General features: G+C 40.4%; 2 protein-coding genes across 2 annotated transcripts; one reads left to right on the top strand and one right to left on the bottom strand.

Annotated features, from left to right (window-relative positions):
• Window positions 1–1,183: 1,183 nt before the first annotated feature.
• On the bottom strand, window positions 1,184–4,134 carry LOC143848815 (Pentatricopeptide repeat (PPR) superfamily protein). The gene has a single exon (XM_077357881.1). The coding sequence runs from the start codon at window positions 3,807–3,809 to the stop codon at window positions 2,292–2,294; it is 1,518 nt and encodes a 505-aa protein (XP_077213996.1). The 5' UTR covers window positions 3,810–4,134; the 3' UTR covers window positions 1,184–2,291.
• A 2,824-nt stretch (window positions 4,135–6,958) lies between these two features.
• Window positions 6,959–19,627, top strand: LOC143848175 (proteasome subunit alpha type-1-B-like). Its single transcript, XM_077357045.1, has 2 exons — window positions 6,959–7,492; window positions 18,933–19,627. The coding sequence occupies exons 1-2, from the start codon at window positions 7,142–7,144 to the stop codon at window positions 19,365–19,367; spliced, it is 786 nt and encodes a 261-aa protein (XP_077213160.1). The 5' UTR covers window positions 6,959–7,141; the 3' UTR covers window positions 19,368–19,627.
• The last annotated feature ends 663 nt before the right edge of the window (window positions 19,628–20,290 follow it).

Below are 20,290 nucleotides of genomic sequence, written 5' to 3'. Positions count from 1 at the left end.
GTAATCTCCGTATTCTTACACATTCAATTTTGAGAACCGATTGTGAGTCCAAAACTGATTATTGGACCCAAAATGCATGTGTCAATTATCAGTGTTGGACTCACAATTGGTTGTCAAAATCCAAAACAAACAGGGCCAAAAAGAGATGGTGCCATCTTGAGAAACTTGCTGAGAACAGCTCTCTAATGCCTAGGATCTCAGTAAGATATCTGACCCATCAATCATGCTCTGATCGCCCTCTGTTCACACGGTCATGATTCAACCACTAGAACCACTGGAATCGTTGCCTGTCTTAGAACTCAAAGGATGCTGAAGTACAATCCTATAGAACAAATCCCTTTCAAGGTTGTAATGGAAAATACTATAGCAATTTTTAGTTAATTGTGCTTTTATTAGTGTTGATTATAGAAGGCAAGTGGCAAAAAGATTGTTCATACAATATAGCATTGGTACGTTGGATGGTACTGTCAAATTGGTGCAGTGTTCGCACAATTCATATGGAACTATTGCTGGTCTTTTTTCTCGTCTATTTTTTTTGACCTCGTCTTTCCAATTGTGCATTTGTACGTTCTTACAACTCCGAGCCAAAATGGGAAAGGATTGTACAATCGCTGTGAGTCTTGGGCTATAGCCAATCCCCATATCGAATAGAGTTCACAACCCAAGGGTAGTTTTGCATGAATTAGGAAGCTGGTTTTATAGACTTAAAAACTGGTTCCCAAAGGCTGCCACGAATAAAATCCATGTTGTTTTTGAAATGGCGAGCTTGATTACCATCAACTCAAATAAAAAAGTTGACGCCCTGTCGATTTGGATTTTGAGAACCCATTGTGAGTCCAAAACCGATTATTGGATTCAATTCAACCTGTTCTTTTAAGATTATGACAACTGATTGTGAGTTGAAAACTGACTCAAAATCAGTTGTCATAATCTTAAGGACCTGTTTGTTTAAGATTACAACAACCGATTATGAGTGCCAAACCGATTATTGGACTCAAATTCTAATGTAATTTGAGTCAAATAATCGATCTGCCAGTGACAATCCGTTGTCATAATTTAAACAAGCAAGGCCTAAACGAACAGGGCCTAAATGTAAATTTGAGCTGGTTCTCAAAATCCAAAACAAATAGGAGCTCCTCCTCCCCTAGGATTTTCATGATTGATTATTTTGTTCCCTTGATCATTTCTTTTGCTGAATGGAAGAAATTCTGATTGAAAGAAACAGAGGAGAAAGCCCCACAACTGAGATGGCCAATACAACAACTATAACTAGTGAGATGGTCAATACAGCAACTATATGTGCTATAAAAAAGTTACAACCAGTAATACAAAGGTATCAAGGCAGTGTGGGCGATCATAGAGCTCCAATCGAGACCCTGAAGTGAGCCAAACGACCGGCCTCACTATTAGCAGATCTCTTCACATGTAAAAATTGAGTATGCATGTCCCCTAATACGATCCTGAGTTTCTTCAATAGTGTTCACGAACCTCCAAAGATGAGAAGCTCCTCTGTCCAACTATCTGACTATATTGAGGGAATTTCCTTCCACAATCATTCGGTGCAAATCATCACTATCAACCAACCAGATGCCATAAAGCGCCACCAACACTTCTGCCTCACTTGAGACCATTATTACCCTCGATTTGTTTCTTGAGCTTCACTGTTTCAGGCTTTGGGATTTTTTTGACCACGATTGCGATCTTAACATTATCTTGATTCGAATAGTTTCACAAAAAAAGTATTTCACAACAATGGATCCCAAAGATTTTTATTTTTGAACAGTAGAATGATAACAGTTCTACCCAGCAAGTATTTGTCTACCCCACTGAATTTTATAATCTTCATATGACCTCCCTTTGTCTAGATTGGAGTAACTACATCGCTTGGTCCAAATGTGTTACTCACAGCCAAAGGAAAACTTGAGTATCTTACAAATGAGAGATCATCTAACAGGACGGAGATGGATAATTGCTGCCAAGGCACAAAAAATCAAGAACTTTTTGAGACACAACTGCCATAGAGAGATGCATACACCAAGAACTTCACCAATTTTGTTCAAGGTTTAAGCAAATGCACGAAAGAGAATTGTGTATCAGATCATCTGTTTGTTCCTCTCTAGACCAAAATTTTGTCTCTGCCCCATCCTTGCAACCCTTTTTCTCAATACAAGAACGTCATCATACCTTAGTTATATTGCCAAGCAAGCAGTTTTTAATATTAAAGGTTCAACAGCCTATTCTTGTGATACATGTCTCCACTTTATCCTCATGAACAAGAACTTCAAAATTCACTATGCAACAATCAACTCATTGAGCAATTCAAATACCTTGATCAACTTCCTCTCCCTGCAGACTGACTCAACTAGCTGAACCCACGAAGCAAGCTCTGGCTGAAACCCCTTCTCTGCCAATCCATACAATGCAATAGTCGCATCCGCTACCTTTCCAGACTCACACAGACTAGTTAACAACTCATTCGAAGTTGCAAAATGCGGCCGAAATCCCCTTTCAAGCATCAAACCCAACAAAGCCATTGCCTTCTCCATCTCCCCTTCCCCCAACAATATATTCAAGGCAATCCTGTAACTCGCCTTGTTCAAATAAACCCCTTGGTAAGGCAACCGCTCGAGCATCCCCATCGCCTCTTCAAACCTCCTTTCCCTACACAACCCTCCAATGATCACATTGTAAGTCACCACATCAGCTCTGCAATCCTTCTCCTTCATCTCTTTAAGCAATTCGATCCCTTCATCAACTCTCCCAACTCTACAAAGTGAAGAAATCAATGTAGTATAACTAACAACATCACCTCCAAGTCCCAACCTCCTCATCTCATCAAAAACCTCTTTGGCTTCCTCCAATCTCCCTTCCTTACACAACCCATTCATCAGAGCTGAGTAATTGAATAAATTCGGGTTGCACCCGTTTTTCCTCATAAAACCCATGATCTTCTTTGCTGCGTCGACCTTCCCACCTCTACAAAATCCATTGATCAACACATTGTAAGTCAATGCATCAGGAAATATCTCATCTTTGGAGACCATATCCTCAAACAATTCAATTGCTTCCTTGAGTCTCCCACTATCACAAAGACCACCCATGAGAGTAGAGTATGTGATCAGATTGGGAGAACAATTCATTTGCTTAGATTTCTTCATCTTTTTCAGAATTTTGAATGCCGAATCGATATCACCACTCTTACAATGGTACTTAATGAGGATATTGAAAATACAAGTATTGGGTTGCAACCTAAAATTTTTCTTTGAATCAGCCAAAAGCTTTTGGGCTAAATCGACACGGTCTGATTCAATGAGGAGGTTGAGGCAAGTGCTGAGGGCTTTTGGGGAGGGTTTTTCGCGGACGAAAGGTGGGATTGCATAGAAGATTTCTAGGGTTTTTTCATGGAGGGAGGATTTGGAATAATGGGTCATGAGATTGAGGAAGAGACCTTCATGGAATTTGCAGGTTTCGAAGGTCATTTGTCTGAGGATTGAATCAATAGCATTGAATTTTTTGGAGAGAGCGAGTTTGTGAACGATGGTGGAGTAAGTGTTGTGGTTGTGATTGAAGCCACGTTGTTCTGATGCTTTGTTGAAGATTTCTAGGGCTCTTTGAGGGTTTTTTTCTTGTTTGATCATGCGAATGGTGGTTTCGTGGGTGATGAATCTGGGTTTTCTGATTTCTTGAAGGGGGGTGATTGGGAAAGTTGGGGGGTCTGGATTTGGGGAGGTGGGTTTTATGTATTGGAGAGGAGAAATCCATGGGACAGAGGAAGAGAAGAACCGGTGCTGATTGATGGGGAAAATCATAGTGAATTATTGAGATTTATGAAGGAATCGATGGAAAAAACGAGGTGGGTCATTTGAAAGGAAGAAGAGGCTTCTATTTGTTTTGCACACCAACTGTTTGGTGAAATTGTTGAAATAAATGTAAGATCAGGGAAGTTCGGCTAAGAGCATAGGTTTTGGTGCAGCAGAAGGTAAAGTAGTTAACGGCAACGGCAAGACTTCAAATGTACAACCCGTACAGGTGTGGCTCTTTGGCTTAAAGTCTTGGGGGTATGCTCCCCAAAGACGAGAGTTCGAATCCCCCTGGGCTTACCCTATGCGCGTGGTTTACGGGTAATTGCGCGCATCCGGAGGGAATTAGTCCCACTCTACAAAGTGGGGTGGGGACACCCCACGTCATAAAAAAAAAAGACTTCAAATGTACAGAAGAGTTTTTGCAGCATGGACAATTAGATGGTTAGGATCATTTTCATTACAACTCAACTCAACTCAACTAAGCCTTTGTCCCAAACAAGTTGGGTCTGCTAGTGAATCATTTAGAAAATTTTCATGAATTAAGCCTCAAAGAATTTCTATAGGATTCATTTCATAGAAAAGTGGTAAAGTTTACGGCGGGCTGTCATCCTGACGCCTACCGCCTCCTTTATCTCGACTTAGGATCATTTTCATTACTGCAATTTTTTATATCATTGGTTAATCTTAGTAGCAAGACATCGGACAGACGGTCTTGATTGCCATGCAAGTGTGGAATGTTCATATAATGAAAATAGGAACAACGCACCCATGAATGTTGCACATGTTTGGCGATCATGACCGTTGATAGGTGTGTTCCATGAGCAATTTAGACCATTTATCATGTAGACCCAGGTGATTTCACAGAACCTAGACCCTTGTCGATTTGTACACACTCTATCTGCCCTCAACTTTTTTTCTTCTCAACTTATCTTCATAAGCCCTATAAATATTTCATGGAATATTTTTTCTAGATTTTATATGATAGTCCACATTAAGTTGATGGGAAATGATATTCCCCCTTGACGGATAAAATCCCCACCCTTTAACGTTATTCGTTAAGTTTTAAAGGCAAAGAAAAACGAATTTATCCTCAAGCAGTGAACCATTCTCACAGAAATCGTCGTTGGGCTGCACAAAAGCTCATTGGATGTCTCTCATGTATTGATTGCTTGTCTCTTTCTTGTTCCCTTCTTCCAAAAGCAAAGAATTATGGTTGAATTTTCTAGGGAATGACTCTCTCTCTCTCTCTCTCTCTCTCTCTCTATATATATATATATATATATATATATATATATATATATATATATATATATATATATATATATATAAGGAAAGTGAAGCTACACCGCCGGCTTAAAATACAATGGGCCCACATTGTTTTGGTGATCCAAAGAATTCATTTGATTGGCCCTCACATAGATAGGGTGTCCACCAAAAATCAGCTCCATAGGATCATCCCAACCCTACGATTTGTGGAGGCAAAAATGAACGTGTAAAAACCTTCACAAATTTGTCCATTTTTGCCTCCACAGTTTGAAGGGTTGGGATGATCCTATGGAGCTGATTTTTGGTGGACACCCGTCACCCTATCTATATGAGGGCCAATCAAATGAATTCTTTGGATCACCAAAACAATGTGGGCCCATTGTATTTTAAGCCGGCGGTGTAGCTAAGTTAGCTACACCACATAGATAAGGTGTCCACCAAAAATCAGCTCCATAGGATCATCCCAACCCTACGATTTGTGTAGGCAAAAATGGACAAATTTGTGAACGTGTAAAAACCTTTACAAATTTGTCCATTTTTGCCTACACAAATCGTAGGGTTGAGATGATCCTATGGAACTGATTTTTGGTGGACACCCTATCTATGTGAGGGCCAATCAAATGAATGGGTTTGATCACCAAAACAATGTGGGCCCATTGTATTTTAAGCTGACGGTGTAGCTAAGTTAGCTACACCGGCGGTGTAGCTTCACTTTCCTATATATATATATATATATATATATATATATATATAGAGGAAACTGTTGGTGAGCTTAAGCTCACCAAACTTATGGTGAGCTAGCTTGCCCAATCACATGGGGGCCCACTTTGTTAGGATGATCCAAACCATTCATTTGAAAGTCCCTTACATAGATGGGGGGTGTACCAAAAATCAGCTCCATAGGATCATCCTAACCCCTCCATTTGTGGAAGACAAAAATGGACAGACACAAATCTGCCCCATTTTTGTCCTCCACAAATGGAGGGGTTAGGATGATCCTATGGAGCTGATTTTTGGTACACCCCCTATCCATGATAAGGCCTTGCAAATGAATGGTTTGGATCATCCTAACAAAGTGGGCCCCCATGTGATTGGGCAAGCTAGCTCACCATAAGTTTGGTGAGCTTAAGCTCACCAACAGTTTCCTCATATTATATATATATATATATATATCTCCTCTCTCCCTATATTGGTATGACACCCCCTACTTTTTCTCTTATTCTCCGAGTAAATGCCATGCAACCAAACACTAAAACACAATTTTACGAGGTACTTCTAAGCAAATCAAAATGCTCGTCTCCTCCCTTTGACTTCCTATTCCACTACTCTCCGAGCCAATCCAAGCAATCAAACATGGGGGGGGGGGGGGATTTTATCCATTTCGGGGTGGGGGGATTCAGAAAAGTACAGTGGGGCCCACTTCTTATGACGATCCAAACCGTTCATTTGCTGGGCCACAACGTTAATGGGCAGTACCCAAAAAATCATCTTGAAATCTTCTCCATCGGATGATCCTGACTCTCCAATCTGGAATGGGACTATACATTATAGCAACCTCTACATAAAGATGATTTCCGTATACTGCCCATTTATGTTGTGGCCCAAATGAACGCTTTGGATCATCCTTTGAAGTAGGCCTCACTTTACTTCTACAGTTCTACAGAAACAGTGCCGTGAGCAACATTTCCAAGGGAAATCGGGAGAAATGGGTGGAACGGGCAGTGGTTGCCAAAAAGCCACAGATCATCCAATAAAGCCAAGACTTGGATCCACGGACCACAACTGTTGTGGCCCAACGGGCAAACGGAAGGATCAGATCATCCAATCAAGTCACATCTTGGATCTATAGTGGCCCACCAAATAACAAATGGACCCTCGTCAGTTGTCAGCTTCAACAAAGCGAGAAAAAAAAAAAAAAAAAACCTCCGAAACACTTTCTTCCTTGGCATACCTTGTTGAAGAAGAAAACCAATCCCTTCAAATTCCAAACCATTAACCATTCTCACAACTTTCTCCAGCAGCATAAAAGAAGAGAAGAGAAGAGAAGAAAAAGAAGCTTCAAGAAAAACAAGATGTTCAGAAACCAGTACGACACCGATGTTACAACATGGAGCCCAGCCGGCCGGTTATTCCAGGTAGAATACGCTATGGAGGCCGTGAAACAGGGCTCAGCCGCGATCGGACTCCGATCAAAAACCCACATCGTCTTAGCCAGCGTTAACAAGGCTAATTCCGAGCTTTCATCACACCAGAAAAAGATCTTCAAAGTCGATGATCACATCGGTGTCGCCATTGCCGGACTCACTGCCGATGGCCGTGTACTATCACGTTATCTCCGGTCTGAATGTATCAACTATAAGTTTGTTTATGAGTCTCCGCTTCCTGTTGGCAGGCTTGTTGTACAGCTTGCTGATAAGGCGCAGGTGAAAGAAAAACCCTAGCTATTTTCTTTGTTTAGATTGATTTTTCTGCTTTTGGATTTGTTTGTGGTGGAATTGTGATTATAGATCTGAGAAGTTAAGGGGGGTTAGGGTTTTGGTTTAGAAAATGGAAATGATGTTTTGTTAGTTTTGAAGTGGATTTTTTAGGGCTTTTGATTAATAAAAACCGTAGCTTCTTTTGTTTCTTGAGACTGATCTCTTTGCTTCTGGAGTCGTTAGTGGTGGAATTGTGTTTATTGATCTGAGGAGTTAAGGGGTTAGGGTTTTTGGTTTAGGAAATGGAAATGATGATGTTAGTTTTAAATTGGATTTTTAGGGCTTTAGATTTGATCTTATTGTAAAAGCCAGCTAGCCGACATGGTGCAGGTACACTGGCGAAAGGAAAACCTTAGCTTATTTTCTTTGTCGAGACTGATCTCTCTGATTTTGGATTTGTTAGTGTTGGAATTGTGTTTATAGATATGAGAAGTTAAGGGTTAGGGTTTTAGTTTAAGAAATGGGAATGATGATGTTAGTTTTAAATTGGTTTTTTAGGGCCTTAGTTGTAAAAGGTGCTTCTGTTTGTTTGCATTTGATTTTGGGGAAACGAAGGGATTAGGCTGTATTTTGAGGAATCGAGAAAATGAGAGCACGTAGGTTTTCAGTGACCAAGAAGGGTTTGATGGATTTGGGAGGACAGAACTTTTCTTCTGATTCCAAAATAGAATGAAATGATTCTGGCCTTGCTATTTGAGTTGTATTGTTGTACAAGTTTCAACCAGCCAGTCCTTGTTACAATAGAGTGGGATTCGGATGGTTATTGTGGATGTGCATTGCTTCCTTTATGCCTTATTATTAACCCATGATTATTGAGTAAGTATGTTTGATTTTACATAATCAGCAGAGAATGCAACCATTGGATTGTTTAATTTACAGTAGTCCAGCGCTTCCAGGTCCATTAGGATGTGGGTTTTGTATGTGCCGCCTCCCCGTCATGTAGTTTTTTACTTCATACCAATTCGTTGTAGGAGTCGTCGACAGACGGATGCTTAGGAGGGAGTCAGAGTTTGATGAAACTTCGCTGACATTTTTGTTCTTCTTGTTGAGTCTGTTGCTCTATGATTTCACTTTTAACTTAGTATATTCATTATTTTGTACATATCATCTACTCTGTTTTTCTTCTGTGTTGTTGCTTTTCATGTGCCCTTTATTCTCTTTAAGGTACCATGTCACATGACCAAACAATGTTGTATACTTGTATTGGCACTCCTGCAGCTTTTGCAGCTTGTGCCAATATTTTGCTCTCATCCTTGACCCTTGAACAGCTTGGTTGAGGCCCTGGGGCTCCCTTTTGTACTTTCATCATAAAGCTTCATCACAAAAAAAACAAAAAAAATCTTCTCATCCTTGTGTGGAGACCCATATTTTTTTGGTATCTTCATTCATAAATTTTGCCTTGCTAAAACAGTCAATTCCATATTTGTAGAGAATAGCAGCTCACTCCTTTGTTTCTTGTATATACTTTTCATAATTTGTCACATTTGTTATCTCATCTGGTATATATTGTATTGGTTTTCTTCTTTGCCAAAATCAACTTAATCCTTTTGTCATTGCCATGTTCTCAAGGGCAGATCAGAGATAATATGTAAAATAACATTGTCCTCTTATTGTGAGAGTGGTCTCAGTGTAATGTTACCGGCAGCCCTCTCTATGCGTTGTTTCTAGTCTTTGTCATGCTCCATGTTGGACATGACTCTATGGACCTTTTGTATGTAATTCTTGTTTCTCAAAATAATTTGTGTCGGCCTATGATTATTTTGTGACTGTTTTCTCCACTTTATTTCTTTGCGGCTTCCTAAGAGCTTCATTCCAAGTATGAAATTTTCAGAAATATGAAATTTATTGGATATTAGAAAGAACCATTGATAAAAACTCCACAAGTGAATTGTTAACTCGCCTGAGTCGACAACCATTTTACATTGGTTGAGTTCTCCCGCGTCAATCACTGACTCGACTGAGTCGACCCCCTTTTAACTTGGCCAAGTCCTCGTTTGAGTCCAAGTTTTGAAACACTGCAAATAGCACAAGGTATATGGCACGTGATAATAAAATGTGAACATTTTTGGTTGAAACAATTAAAAATAATAATTAGAAAGTGAAATTAAGAACGTTTGCAAAGTATAAATAAATGATGAGCTTTATATTTATTATAACGGGTATGCATATAAACTATTTTTAAAAAGTACACTTCAACGAAATGTATTGTACACCATGGTTTTTTACTTTTTAGCATTCTTTCCAAAAATTTCGTACATATCAAGTGATATATATTATATAAGATGAGATTGTAATCCATGCATCATTCTTTAGAAGTCCCGCTTTCATATGTTCATCTCATTCGCTGTTGCTCTTTCTTGAGGTTCTAGCAAAGAATTTAAATTTAACACCATCCATCTCTCCTTGGCGCGTGTAGAATTTGTGATGCGGCAAATGCCATAGGCTCTTTTGAAAAGGAAATTGATGCAGTTGTGGGCCTTGTCTCACACAAACCTATATCCTATGATTTGTGGACACAAACACGAGTGTCGCGAGTGTCGGACATGGTAAACTTCTAAAATTTAGAAATGGGGGCACGGCTAAAATAGAAAGTACATATAATCATGATTTGTGGATATATATTCGTGTGCCGAATTTTGACACGAATACGGTGTGTATCTGACATGGGAACTCCTAAAAATCTAGAAATAGTAGCACAGTCATACACTTAAATACATATATAAAGTTATTGATATTAGCAGTACATTTAAAAGTGTATAACGGAGAGTCGACACGTGTGGACACGGGTGTCGTGTTGTGTCACCCGTCGGACACGTTACGACATGCGTGTCAGCAATAAATTCAAAGCGTCGACCAAATCATAGCCTATATCACACTAATTCTTCTGAATGTGTGAACTATATGTTTCAGACATGTGTCGGATTTCAATATTTCAGGATTCACCCTGACACTTCTAAATCACTCTTTTTTTGAATAATAACTTCTAAATCTTTTTTATCTTTTTTTTTTAATACTACTCCTACAACTTTATTTTTTTAAAGATTCATTTAGCCGACCCCAACTAATTTGAAACAGAGGCTTTGTTGAGTTGAGTTAGAGTACTCCTACAACTTTACACTTACCACATGTTTTGAGTTTTATCCATCCTAATAATAAGTTTTTTTTTATGAAAATAAAAGATTGTATTTACTTATTAATTTTTAATATATTATTTGTTTGAATCATATTATTATGTAAACTTTCCTTTTGAGTTTTCCCGAATTTGACATTATCATATCACCATGTCGCATCATAGTTATGTTAGCAGTAGCCCTTATCGGTCTCTATTTGCAATGGACGCATAGATCTGGTCATTTTATTTAAGAAAATTCAATAATTTTTATTTGAATTTTTAGGGTGCTCCTAGGTGGGTTTAATTAGATCGCAATTTTCTCTCAGTGTGGAGAGTAATGCTGTTGGGTTCTTGTTGAGGACGACTTTGACTGGTAACCTCTCGGGTGCTCCTATCTGAGTAGAAGGAATGATTTTTGGGAGGAATTAAAAGATATCAGAAAAAGATAGTACCTCCCATGTTGACTCTGGGGGAATTTCAACACGGTAAGGTGTATCTTTGAGAACAGTAATGGAGGTAGGTATAACACAGGTATGAAGAGGTTCTCCAATTTCATACAGGATATGGAGTTAATTGGTTTGCCCTTATCTGGAGCTAGATTCACTTTGACGAACAACCATTCCCCTCCCATCATGAGCAAAATAGAGAAATTGCTGGTATCAAAGGAATGGGAAGAACACTTTCCCCACATTGGAGCATCGATTCTTCCAAAAGTCATATCAGATCATAGTCATCTGCTATTATTTATGGAGGGTAAACAGATAAAGAACCAGCCCTTTTCAGTTCAATCTAGCGTGGTTGGAAGGTGAATTTTATAACGTTAAGGTGGAGGAATGGTAGTAGGGTTTTAAAGTGAAGTGGTGGAAAGAACATCAATTCAGCTTGAAACTGAAATTAGTGAAAGAAAGGCTGGAGTGAAATAGAATGCATTCAGGGCTTTGTTAAAAAGAAAGAAGAATTGCTAAAATCCATAGATAGAGGACTTGGACATCATCAATGAAAGTAGGTATCTGATGGAATCAGAGGACATCAAGAAAGCAGATGCGAAATTGAATTATGAAGATATTCTTAAATGAGAGGAAATAAGTTGGAGACAGAGCTCCAGAGCTACCATTCTAATAGTAAGAGACAAACCCATAAAAAAAAAAGAAGAGACAAAAACATCAGATATTTTCACAAAGTGGCTACTATCTGTCAGAGAATCAAAAGTATCCCTATATAGTGTATCTTGAAGTGTTCGAGGAGACTTGAGGACAAAGAGGAGATAGGCCCTTACATCATATTTTTCCAAACTATATGGAAGAGAGGAATGCTGAAGTCTTTAAGATAGATGACATTCAGTTCAAAAAGCATTTAATGGGAGGAGACATACAGACTTGAAGCTCCTTTTGAGTTGGAAGAGGTCCAAGAGGCGATTTTTGGCGTGCCCAATGATTAGGCCCCCGGACCTGATGGTGTCTCTATGGCTTTTTTTCAGACTTTCTAGAACCCGGTTTCTATCAAACTGATTGAGATACTTATTGTGTTCTGCTCTCAAGGAAGTATTAATAGCATAATTAATTTCGCTTTCATCATGTTGATTCCCAAGACGAAAGGCAATGTTGAAGCTAAAGATTTTAGACCTATTAGATTGATGAATAGCATGTATAAGGTTAAATTCAAAGGTTATCCCCGCCGCCTTAGAAGAGTGTTACCACTTATTATAGGAGTGTTCATTGTGGGGCACCAAATTCTGGATGGAGTCCTCATTGCTCTTGAACGCATGGATACATTGCATCGTGGCAATTAAGAGGGGGTGCTTTATATGTTCGACTTAGAGAAATCATATGAACACATTGAGTGGGATTTCTTTGATTACCATATGTGCATAAAAGGTTTTAGATATAAATAGTGGATGTGGATACAATGGTGTATATCCTCAACCAATTTTTCTTTTATATTTTTTTTGGGTAGGTAAGTGGAAGCTTGCCTCAATTCTGTGTGACCGTAAAATCCCTACCAAGTTGAAGGGAAAGTTTTATAAGACAGTTGTGAGGCCAGCCAGTACGGCTCAGAATGTTGGGCCACCAAGAAGTAGTATGTGCATAAGATGAGTGTAGTGGAGATGTGAATGCTTAGGTGGATGTGCGGCAACACAAAGTTAGATAAGAACCCAACTAGAGCCAGGATTAGAGCAGTGTAGATTCCTTTCACCTTCTTCATGAAATTTTTCTAAAGGATTCATTTAGCCTACCCCAGCTAGTTTGGGACAAAGGCTTTGTTGAGTTGAGTAAGCTGGGATTGAAACTCCGACCTCAGAGTCAGAGAACATTGTCGTTTCCAAATGAGCTAGAGGCTCAATCCCTGGGTATTTTAAAATTACCGAGCAACCTGCTGGGTAATTTAAAAGTTACAAAGAAATTAGACAAGGTGATTTGATATCCCCATACCTGTTCATGGATAGTGGGTGGGGCCTTAAGCAAACTCACTGAGAGGGTTGAAAATGCTGGTTTGTTAAGTGGGGTTAAAAGCTTTCAAAACATATCAGTTACTCATCTCCAATATGTGGATGATGTACTGATCTTCTCTTGGTGCATCATCGAGCAACTTTTGGATCTTTTTACGATTCTTATATAGTTTGAAGCATAGCTTTAAAAGTCCCCCGCATCGACTCCCTTTTACCTTAGCCGCGTTCCGCGTTGCGCCGCATCCGCATTCCGCGTTGCGCCGCATCCGCATTCTGCGTTTTGCCCTACAGAGTCAATAAAATCTCCTTTGACTCTCCCGAATTATGACCGCGTCAATCAAGTACTCAGTCGCGTCAACTGAGTACTCAGACTGTGTCTTGCCGAGTTGACTAGGATTTTCTACGGCCGTGTTCTGCATCGCATCCGCATTTTGAACCACTGGTTTGAAGCAACTTCTGTATTAAAGATCAACCTCTCCAAAAGCTCCTTGGTGGGTATTAATATTAGGGATGAACGATGCAGAACTCTTGCTAGAGAGTTTGGATGCAAGAACAATTGCCTTTGTTCCACCTTGGTCTACCAGTGGGTATCATGGTTTGAAATTTGGGTTTTGCTACCGGTTTCGCCCCCCTCCCAAACCGAAATTTCGACTGAAATCCCTTACACGCTAATAAAAAGAATATTTAGTCATTATCGAAATCCTTGAAATTTCGGTCGAAATTTCGGGATAATTAAAAAATGGAAAAAATGGTCAAAATCCCTAAAATTTCGTACGACTTTCGGTCGAAATAATGACACGTTTCGATTATGTGCCATTTCGGTTTCGGTCTCCACCGAAACCCGAAATTTTGGTCGAAATTTAAAACCATGGTGGGTATCACTAGCCCCTGTAGCGCTTATGGGCGTTGGTGGTGGAAAAAGTGGAAAAGGAATTCTAATCTCTCAGGGGAAGAATCGTGTTGATAAAGGAGGTGTAGGTGAATCTCCCAATCTCTTACATGTCGATGTTCAAAATTCCTGCTTCCATTGCTAAGACTTGGAAAATTACAAAGAGAGTTTCTATTGGATGGAAAAAAGGAGATGAAAAGGACTAGACGCTTGATTACTTGGGAGAAAACTATCCCCATACATGTTCGTGGATAGTGGGTGGGGCCTTAAGCAAACACACTGAGAGGGTTGAAAATGCTAGTTTGTTAAGTGGGTTTAAAAGCTTCCAAAACGTATCAGTTACTCATCTCCAATATGTGGATGATGTACTGATCTTCTCTTGAAGCATCATCGAGCAACTTTTGAATCTTTTTACGATTCTTACATAGTGTTAAAACTCCCCCGCATCGACTCCATCGAGTCGACTCCCTTTTACCTTGGCTGCGTTCCGTGTTGCGCCGCATCCGCATTCCACGTTTTGCCCTACAGAGTCGATAAAAACTCCTTTGACTCTCCCGAATTATGACCACTTCAATCGAGTACTCGGTCGTGTCTTGCTGAGTTGACTAGGATTTTCTACGGCCGCGTTCCGCGTTGCATCCGCATTTTAAACACTGGTTTGAAGCTACTTCTGTATTAAAGGTCAACCTCTCCAAAAGCTCCTTGGTGGGTATTAATATTGGGGATGAACGATGCAGAACTCTTGCTAGAGAGTTTGGATGCAAGAACACTTGCCTTTGTTCCACCTTGGTCTACCAGTGGGTATCACTAGCCCCTGTAAGCACTTATGGGCGTTGGTGGTGGAAAAAGTGGAAAAGAAATTGGAATCTCTCATGCTCCGTTTGGTTGCTCGGGGTGGCTCGGAAAGTAGTGGAATATGAAGTCAATAGAAGTCAAACGGGTGGAGACAAGCATTTTGATTTGTCTAGAATTACCTCGGAAAATAGTGAAGCAGTGTTTGGTTGCACCGCATATCCTCGGAAGATAGGAGAATAAGTAGGGGTGTCATTACCAATATAGGGATAGAGGAAAGAGAGAGGGAAGAGAGAGAGAAAGAGAGCATCATTCCCTAGAAAATTCAACCAAAATTCTTTAGTTTTGGAAGGATTTGCTTTTAGAGGGGACGAAGAATCCACATCATCACACAAGTAATTATTACATGGGAGACATCCAAGGGAGTCCAATGCTATTTTAGCAACCAAACATGGAATGGCATGCCAAATCCAAACCAAATTTCGAGGGCTGCCGAGCTTTTGTGCAACCAAACGAAGCATCAGGGTAAGAATCATGTTGATAAAGGAGGTGCAAGTGAATCTCCCAATATCTTCTTACATGTCGATGTTCAAAATTCCCGCTTCCATTGCTAAGACTTGGAAAATTTAAAGAGAGTTTCTATTGGATGGGAAAAAGGAGATGAAAAAGACTAGATGCTTGATTACTTGGGACAAAGCTTGTCTTTTGAAATATGAAGGAGGCCTAGGTACTGGTAACATCAAATGGAGAAACTTACCCCTGCTTGGAAAGTGGCGTTGGAGGTATGGAGAAGAAAACTGGCATTTTGGAGAAGCATCATTGGCCCTATGGAGACACCCACAACGTGGGGCTACTCTCCCAGTTGGACACTCAGAATGCCTTTCTTCATGGCATTTCGCATGAAGAAGTTTATGTGGCTCAAGATCTGCAGAGCTCCCTCCCTAGGTCGACGGAAGCCCTAGGGAGGGAGGCAATCTCTCTCTCTCTCTCTCTCTCTCTCTCTCTCTCGTCTCCCTTTCTCTCTCGTCTCCTTCTCTTCCTTTGTTTTTCTGAGCCTCGCCTTCTCTTTCTTGTCTCTCCCTTTTGCTGGCTCTCTCTTGTCTCCCTCTCTTCCTCTGTATTTTTTGAGTCTCGCCCTTTCTTTCTCGTCTCTCCCCATTGCTGGCAAAAGATGAGCTGTGGAGGCTGGAACTGGAACATGGAGGCCAGATCTGGAGTATGGTTTTTCCGTGGTGGCTAGATCTGGGGTTGTGGAGACCAGATCCGGGGCTGTGGAGGCCGGATTTGCAGCCGTGGAGGCTGGATCTGGAGCCGCGGAGGCCATGAAGCTGGATTTGGTGCCAAGAAAAACCGCGGAGGTTGCCAGAGGCCGTGAAAGGCCGTGGGTTGCTGGATCCGGAGCAGTGGAAGGCCGGCTATAGGCGGAGCGATCTTATTTTTCATGCGATTGCCGGTTAGCAATGGGGCTAATGCGTTTGGCGGTAGGAGGCTGTGGTTTCCGGAATCAAGATCATGGGGGTGGCTTGAGGATGGGCATGGTGGCCAGCGGCAATGGAGGTTGCCTGATCTTGATGACGGTGGTGATGGCTAAGACTCCCCCGGCTGAGATGATTTTTGTCGAGGAGACGGAGGTGAGACTGGAGGTGGTGACCGCGGTGATTGGTGGTAGTGCGAGGTGGAGGTCGCCGGAGTTCCGACGATGTTGTTCGGTGGTTGGCTATCGTACACGGTGAGGGCGCATGATAGCTCTGGGCTTTTGAGCGGGATTTTTGGAAATCGAATTCGGAATGTGGTGGAGAAGTCTGTGTGACGTGGCGTGTCATGATCTTGACTTGGGGGGCCCCACAATATGGTTTTTTTTTTTGATTCGATACAATTAAGGCTATTGGGAAATGAGTTTTCTTTTGGGCCAAGGAGAATGCTCCTGGGTAATTCATACTATGTAAATCTGGTGGGACTACTGGTCCCCATTGTAAATTTTGCTGGTATGAATATATTTGTCAATTTTCAAAAAACAAAATATTTATGTGGCTCAACCTCCAAGCCTTGTTGATTACCGCTTCCCCTCTCATGTCCGCTTGTTACGTAAAGCTATCTATGGGCTCAAGCAAGCCCCTCGTGCTTGGTATCATCAGTTAAGTTGGAAAAAAGGGTGTTATTCTCATCTTTTTATGTACATCGATGATTTCATTCTCACTGGAATTATAGCTCTGCTTTAAACAACCTGCTTACTCGATTGGGCGCTGAATTTGTTGTAAAGGATCTTGGCCCATCTTCATTTATTCCTGGGCACAGATCTAAGAAAAAGTACCAAAGAGTTCTCTTGTCTCAAGGTCGATATATTATCTTTGTCGCACCCACATGGAAGGCGTCAAGCCCTGCTCTACACCAATGGCATCTTCTCCCACTCTAAGTTTCTGGGCACCGCCTTAACTGATGTCACTCAATACAGGAGCACTGTTGGAGGCCTCCAATATCTCTCCCACACCAAGACTGTCATTTCTTTATATGTCCATGGTTTACCATTTTCATCACCCCACTACGGAGCATTGGGCTATCGTCAAACATATTCTCCACTACCTCAAAGGCACTTTTAATATGGGGCCGGTGTTGCGTCACTCACCTATCCTATCGATTCAGGCATTCTCTGATGCTGGCTCGGGTGTCCCGATGATCGAAAATCCATTGGCGGCTATTTTGTTTATATAGATCCCAATCTTGTACCGCGTAGCTCCCGCTAGATCCCAATCTTGTATCGTGGAGCTCCTGCAAGCGACCAATTGTTGCCCATTCCGGTACTGAATCTGAATACAATGTCTTGTTAATATTCTGCTGAGGTTACCTGGTTCCTGCCCCTTCATGAACTGGGAGTTCCTTTTTGTAAACCTCTAGTAATTTGGTGTAATGATCTCGGCACTATCTGTCCGTCAGTCTTCCCTGTTTTTTATGGTCACACCAAGCATGTGGAGATTGACCTCCACTTTGTTTGCGACAAAATCAACATGCAGCAACTCGAAGTTCGTTTTATACCATGTGTCGATCAAATTGCTGATGCACTCACCAAGTCACTTTGTAGAAAACATCGTTCGCTTCTAGGCGACAAGCTTACACTGGGTTCCCAATTGTTTCACTGGCGAGGGCTTGTTAAGGAAAGACCTAATGAGGGATTGACACTATCCACCCACTGTCAGATCCCATCCTACCTCCTCGTAAACCCCCTCTCTAAAATAAGCAGTTTTCTAATTTTGTATTATTCCTTCATTTTATTCCTTTTTTTTTGTATTTTAATCTTTGTTGTGCATAGAAATAAGTTTTCCTATTACACATTGATCTTCTCTTTTATTTGTACACAATACTTTTTATGCATAATACTTCCATAACATAAGGTAATTGAGTGAGCTTGTCATTCATGTCTTCTAATGTTTCAATGTATATGATATTTGCACTCTAGCTCTACTTTCTTCAATTGCACTTTTCTTAACTGTCTATTTGCATGCTGTTACAATTTTCGAAAACTTTTGAAATCCAATAAAAGTAAGTGTAAAATAGAGAGAGGAGTGTACTCTCTTTACAATCTTTTTGGTTTTTGCTTTGTATTTTCGTTCTTTCCTGTTCTCTTGGGGTGTACTTACTCAGTCGCCCTCTTTGTTAATGAAATCTGTAGCGTTAAAAAAAACAAAGTGTAAAATAAAGAGAGGAATGCCATTATTGTAATAAGGGAATGTGAATATCAATTCCAATTAGTATAGATAATATTTATGGTTTTAGTACCTGAAAAATTGTTTCTTGTATTTGAAAATTTCCCCATGTTTACTAGGAAGAACATCCTATGCATGATTCGTCATTCTATGCTATTTATACCAATTATAGCATTTGAAATGAAAAAAAATTACATTTTTCATTGTTCTTAAACAGTCAGTGTTTCATTTTTCCTTTTTGTTGATGCTTATATCAGATAATTATTCTATGGCTGATACTTCTTGATAGTTCAATCCACCCTGATCTTGGTCCGAGTTTTGAACATTAGTTTCATACTGCCTTAATGAAAGATTGCCTAATTAAAATTGAAGTCCAAGATCCATGCACATGGATGAGTTTGCGAGAGAGAGATTTGTGGTGCTGTTTTACACATTTCTGTTGTTTGCAGGTTTGCACCCAGAGATCTTGGAAAAGGCCCTATGGCGTGGGTCTTCTAGTTGCCGGGTTGGATGAGTCTGGGGCTCATCTCTATTATAATTGTCCAAGTGGGAACTATTTCGAGTACCAAGCATTTGCCATTGGATCTCGCTCCCAGGCCGCAAAAACTTATTTGGAGCGCAAATTTGAGACTTTCACCAACTCTACCCGTGATGAACTTGTCAAAGATGCACTTTTTGCGATCAAGGAAACGCTACAAGGCGAAAAACTGAACAGCTCTATCTGTACTGTTGCGGTTGTTGGAATCAACGAGCCCTTTCACATAATCGATCAGAAAACAATCCAGCCGTTGATTGACTCATTTGAGATAAAGGAGGAAGGAGGTGAACCAAGTGCCTCCATGCAGGAGGATGCGAGCCCAGAAGTGGCTCCAATGGACATATGATGCAAGAAGTGCTTCCATGTGGATCCTTGACAGGGATAGTCAGTTTTCACCGAAATGAGGTAATGGAAACATCAAATTTCAACTGGTAATGAAATTGCATAATATAATTCAATCTACTGTGACTTCTGAACTGTATTTGAGATCTTAGTTGATCGAAGATTGACATTTCTTGCTATGTTTTAAGCATTTTTACAAACCCTACATGCCACTTTGGTTTATTGAAAACTCTCATATGTGGTCAAAAATTTCAATTGGGATCATGTCCTATCTGCATTAAATTCAGCTTGGCATGTCGACATTAATCAGGAATCTGAGCTTAAATTGGGTGAGTTTCTTGCAAGGACTCTTCCAACTCAGTGCTAAGCTCCAGTTTCTTTTGGGCTTTAACAAAACAATAGCATTATTGCTGTTTTATGGAAATTTTTTGAGCTTTGTGGGGATTTTAGAACCACTAATTACTCAGTTGGACTCAAATTGCTAAAGACCCTGTTTATTTTGGATTTTGCGAACCGAATGCAAGTACAAAACTGATTATTGGACTCAAATTGACGTTTAATTTTGAGCCCAATTATCAGTTTTAGAAGTAATCGGTATCGGTTCTCAAAATCCAAAACAAACAAGACCCAGGTGTTCCTTTCCCATCATTTTAATATGTCTTCAAATGGTTGCACTTCTAAATGTTTTTTTATATTTCTTATCTATTTGCGAAGAAACTTTGCACACATTGCCATTTTTTTTTCTCTCCACCGTGGGACTTACAATCTCTTGGCCGTCCACCAGGCCAATTTCACCATATACAGTTGTAGTGGAGGCATGTGCAATTGACGGACCGATGGGGGGCTAAAATTTAGTAGCAATGTGAGGTTGATCAAGAGAAAATCCTAACTTAGAATCGTGGCCCTCACTCGTGGCATGGCATGTGA

Source organism: Tasmannia lanceolata, unplaced genomic scaffold, assembly GCF_043159265.1.
Source record: "Tasmannia lanceolata isolate RefF3 unplaced genomic scaffold, GAP_Taslan_0.1 ptg000016l, whole genome shotgun sequence".
In the NCBI taxonomy this organism is placed as follows: Eukaryota; Viridiplantae; Streptophyta; class Magnoliopsida; order Canellales; family Winteraceae; genus Tasmannia; species Tasmannia lanceolata.
Note: the sequence above shows the minus strand (reverse complement) of the source record. Positions and strands in the feature narration are given on the sequence as shown.

Excerpts from the sequence above, each read along its gene's own strand:
- LOC143848815 (XM_077357881.1), bottom strand. The coding sequence starts at position 3,809 with ATGATTTTCCCCATCAATCAGCACCGGTTCTTCTCTTCCTCTGTCCCA.
- LOC143848175 (XM_077357045.1), top strand. The coding sequence starts at position 7,142 with ATGTTCAGAAACCAGTACGACACCGATGTTACAACATGGAGCCCAGCC. Across the intron at positions 7,493-18,932 it reads AGCTTGCTGATAAGGCGCAG|GTTTGCACCCAGAGATCTTG; the intron begins GTGAAAGAAAAA and ends TGTTGTTTGCAG.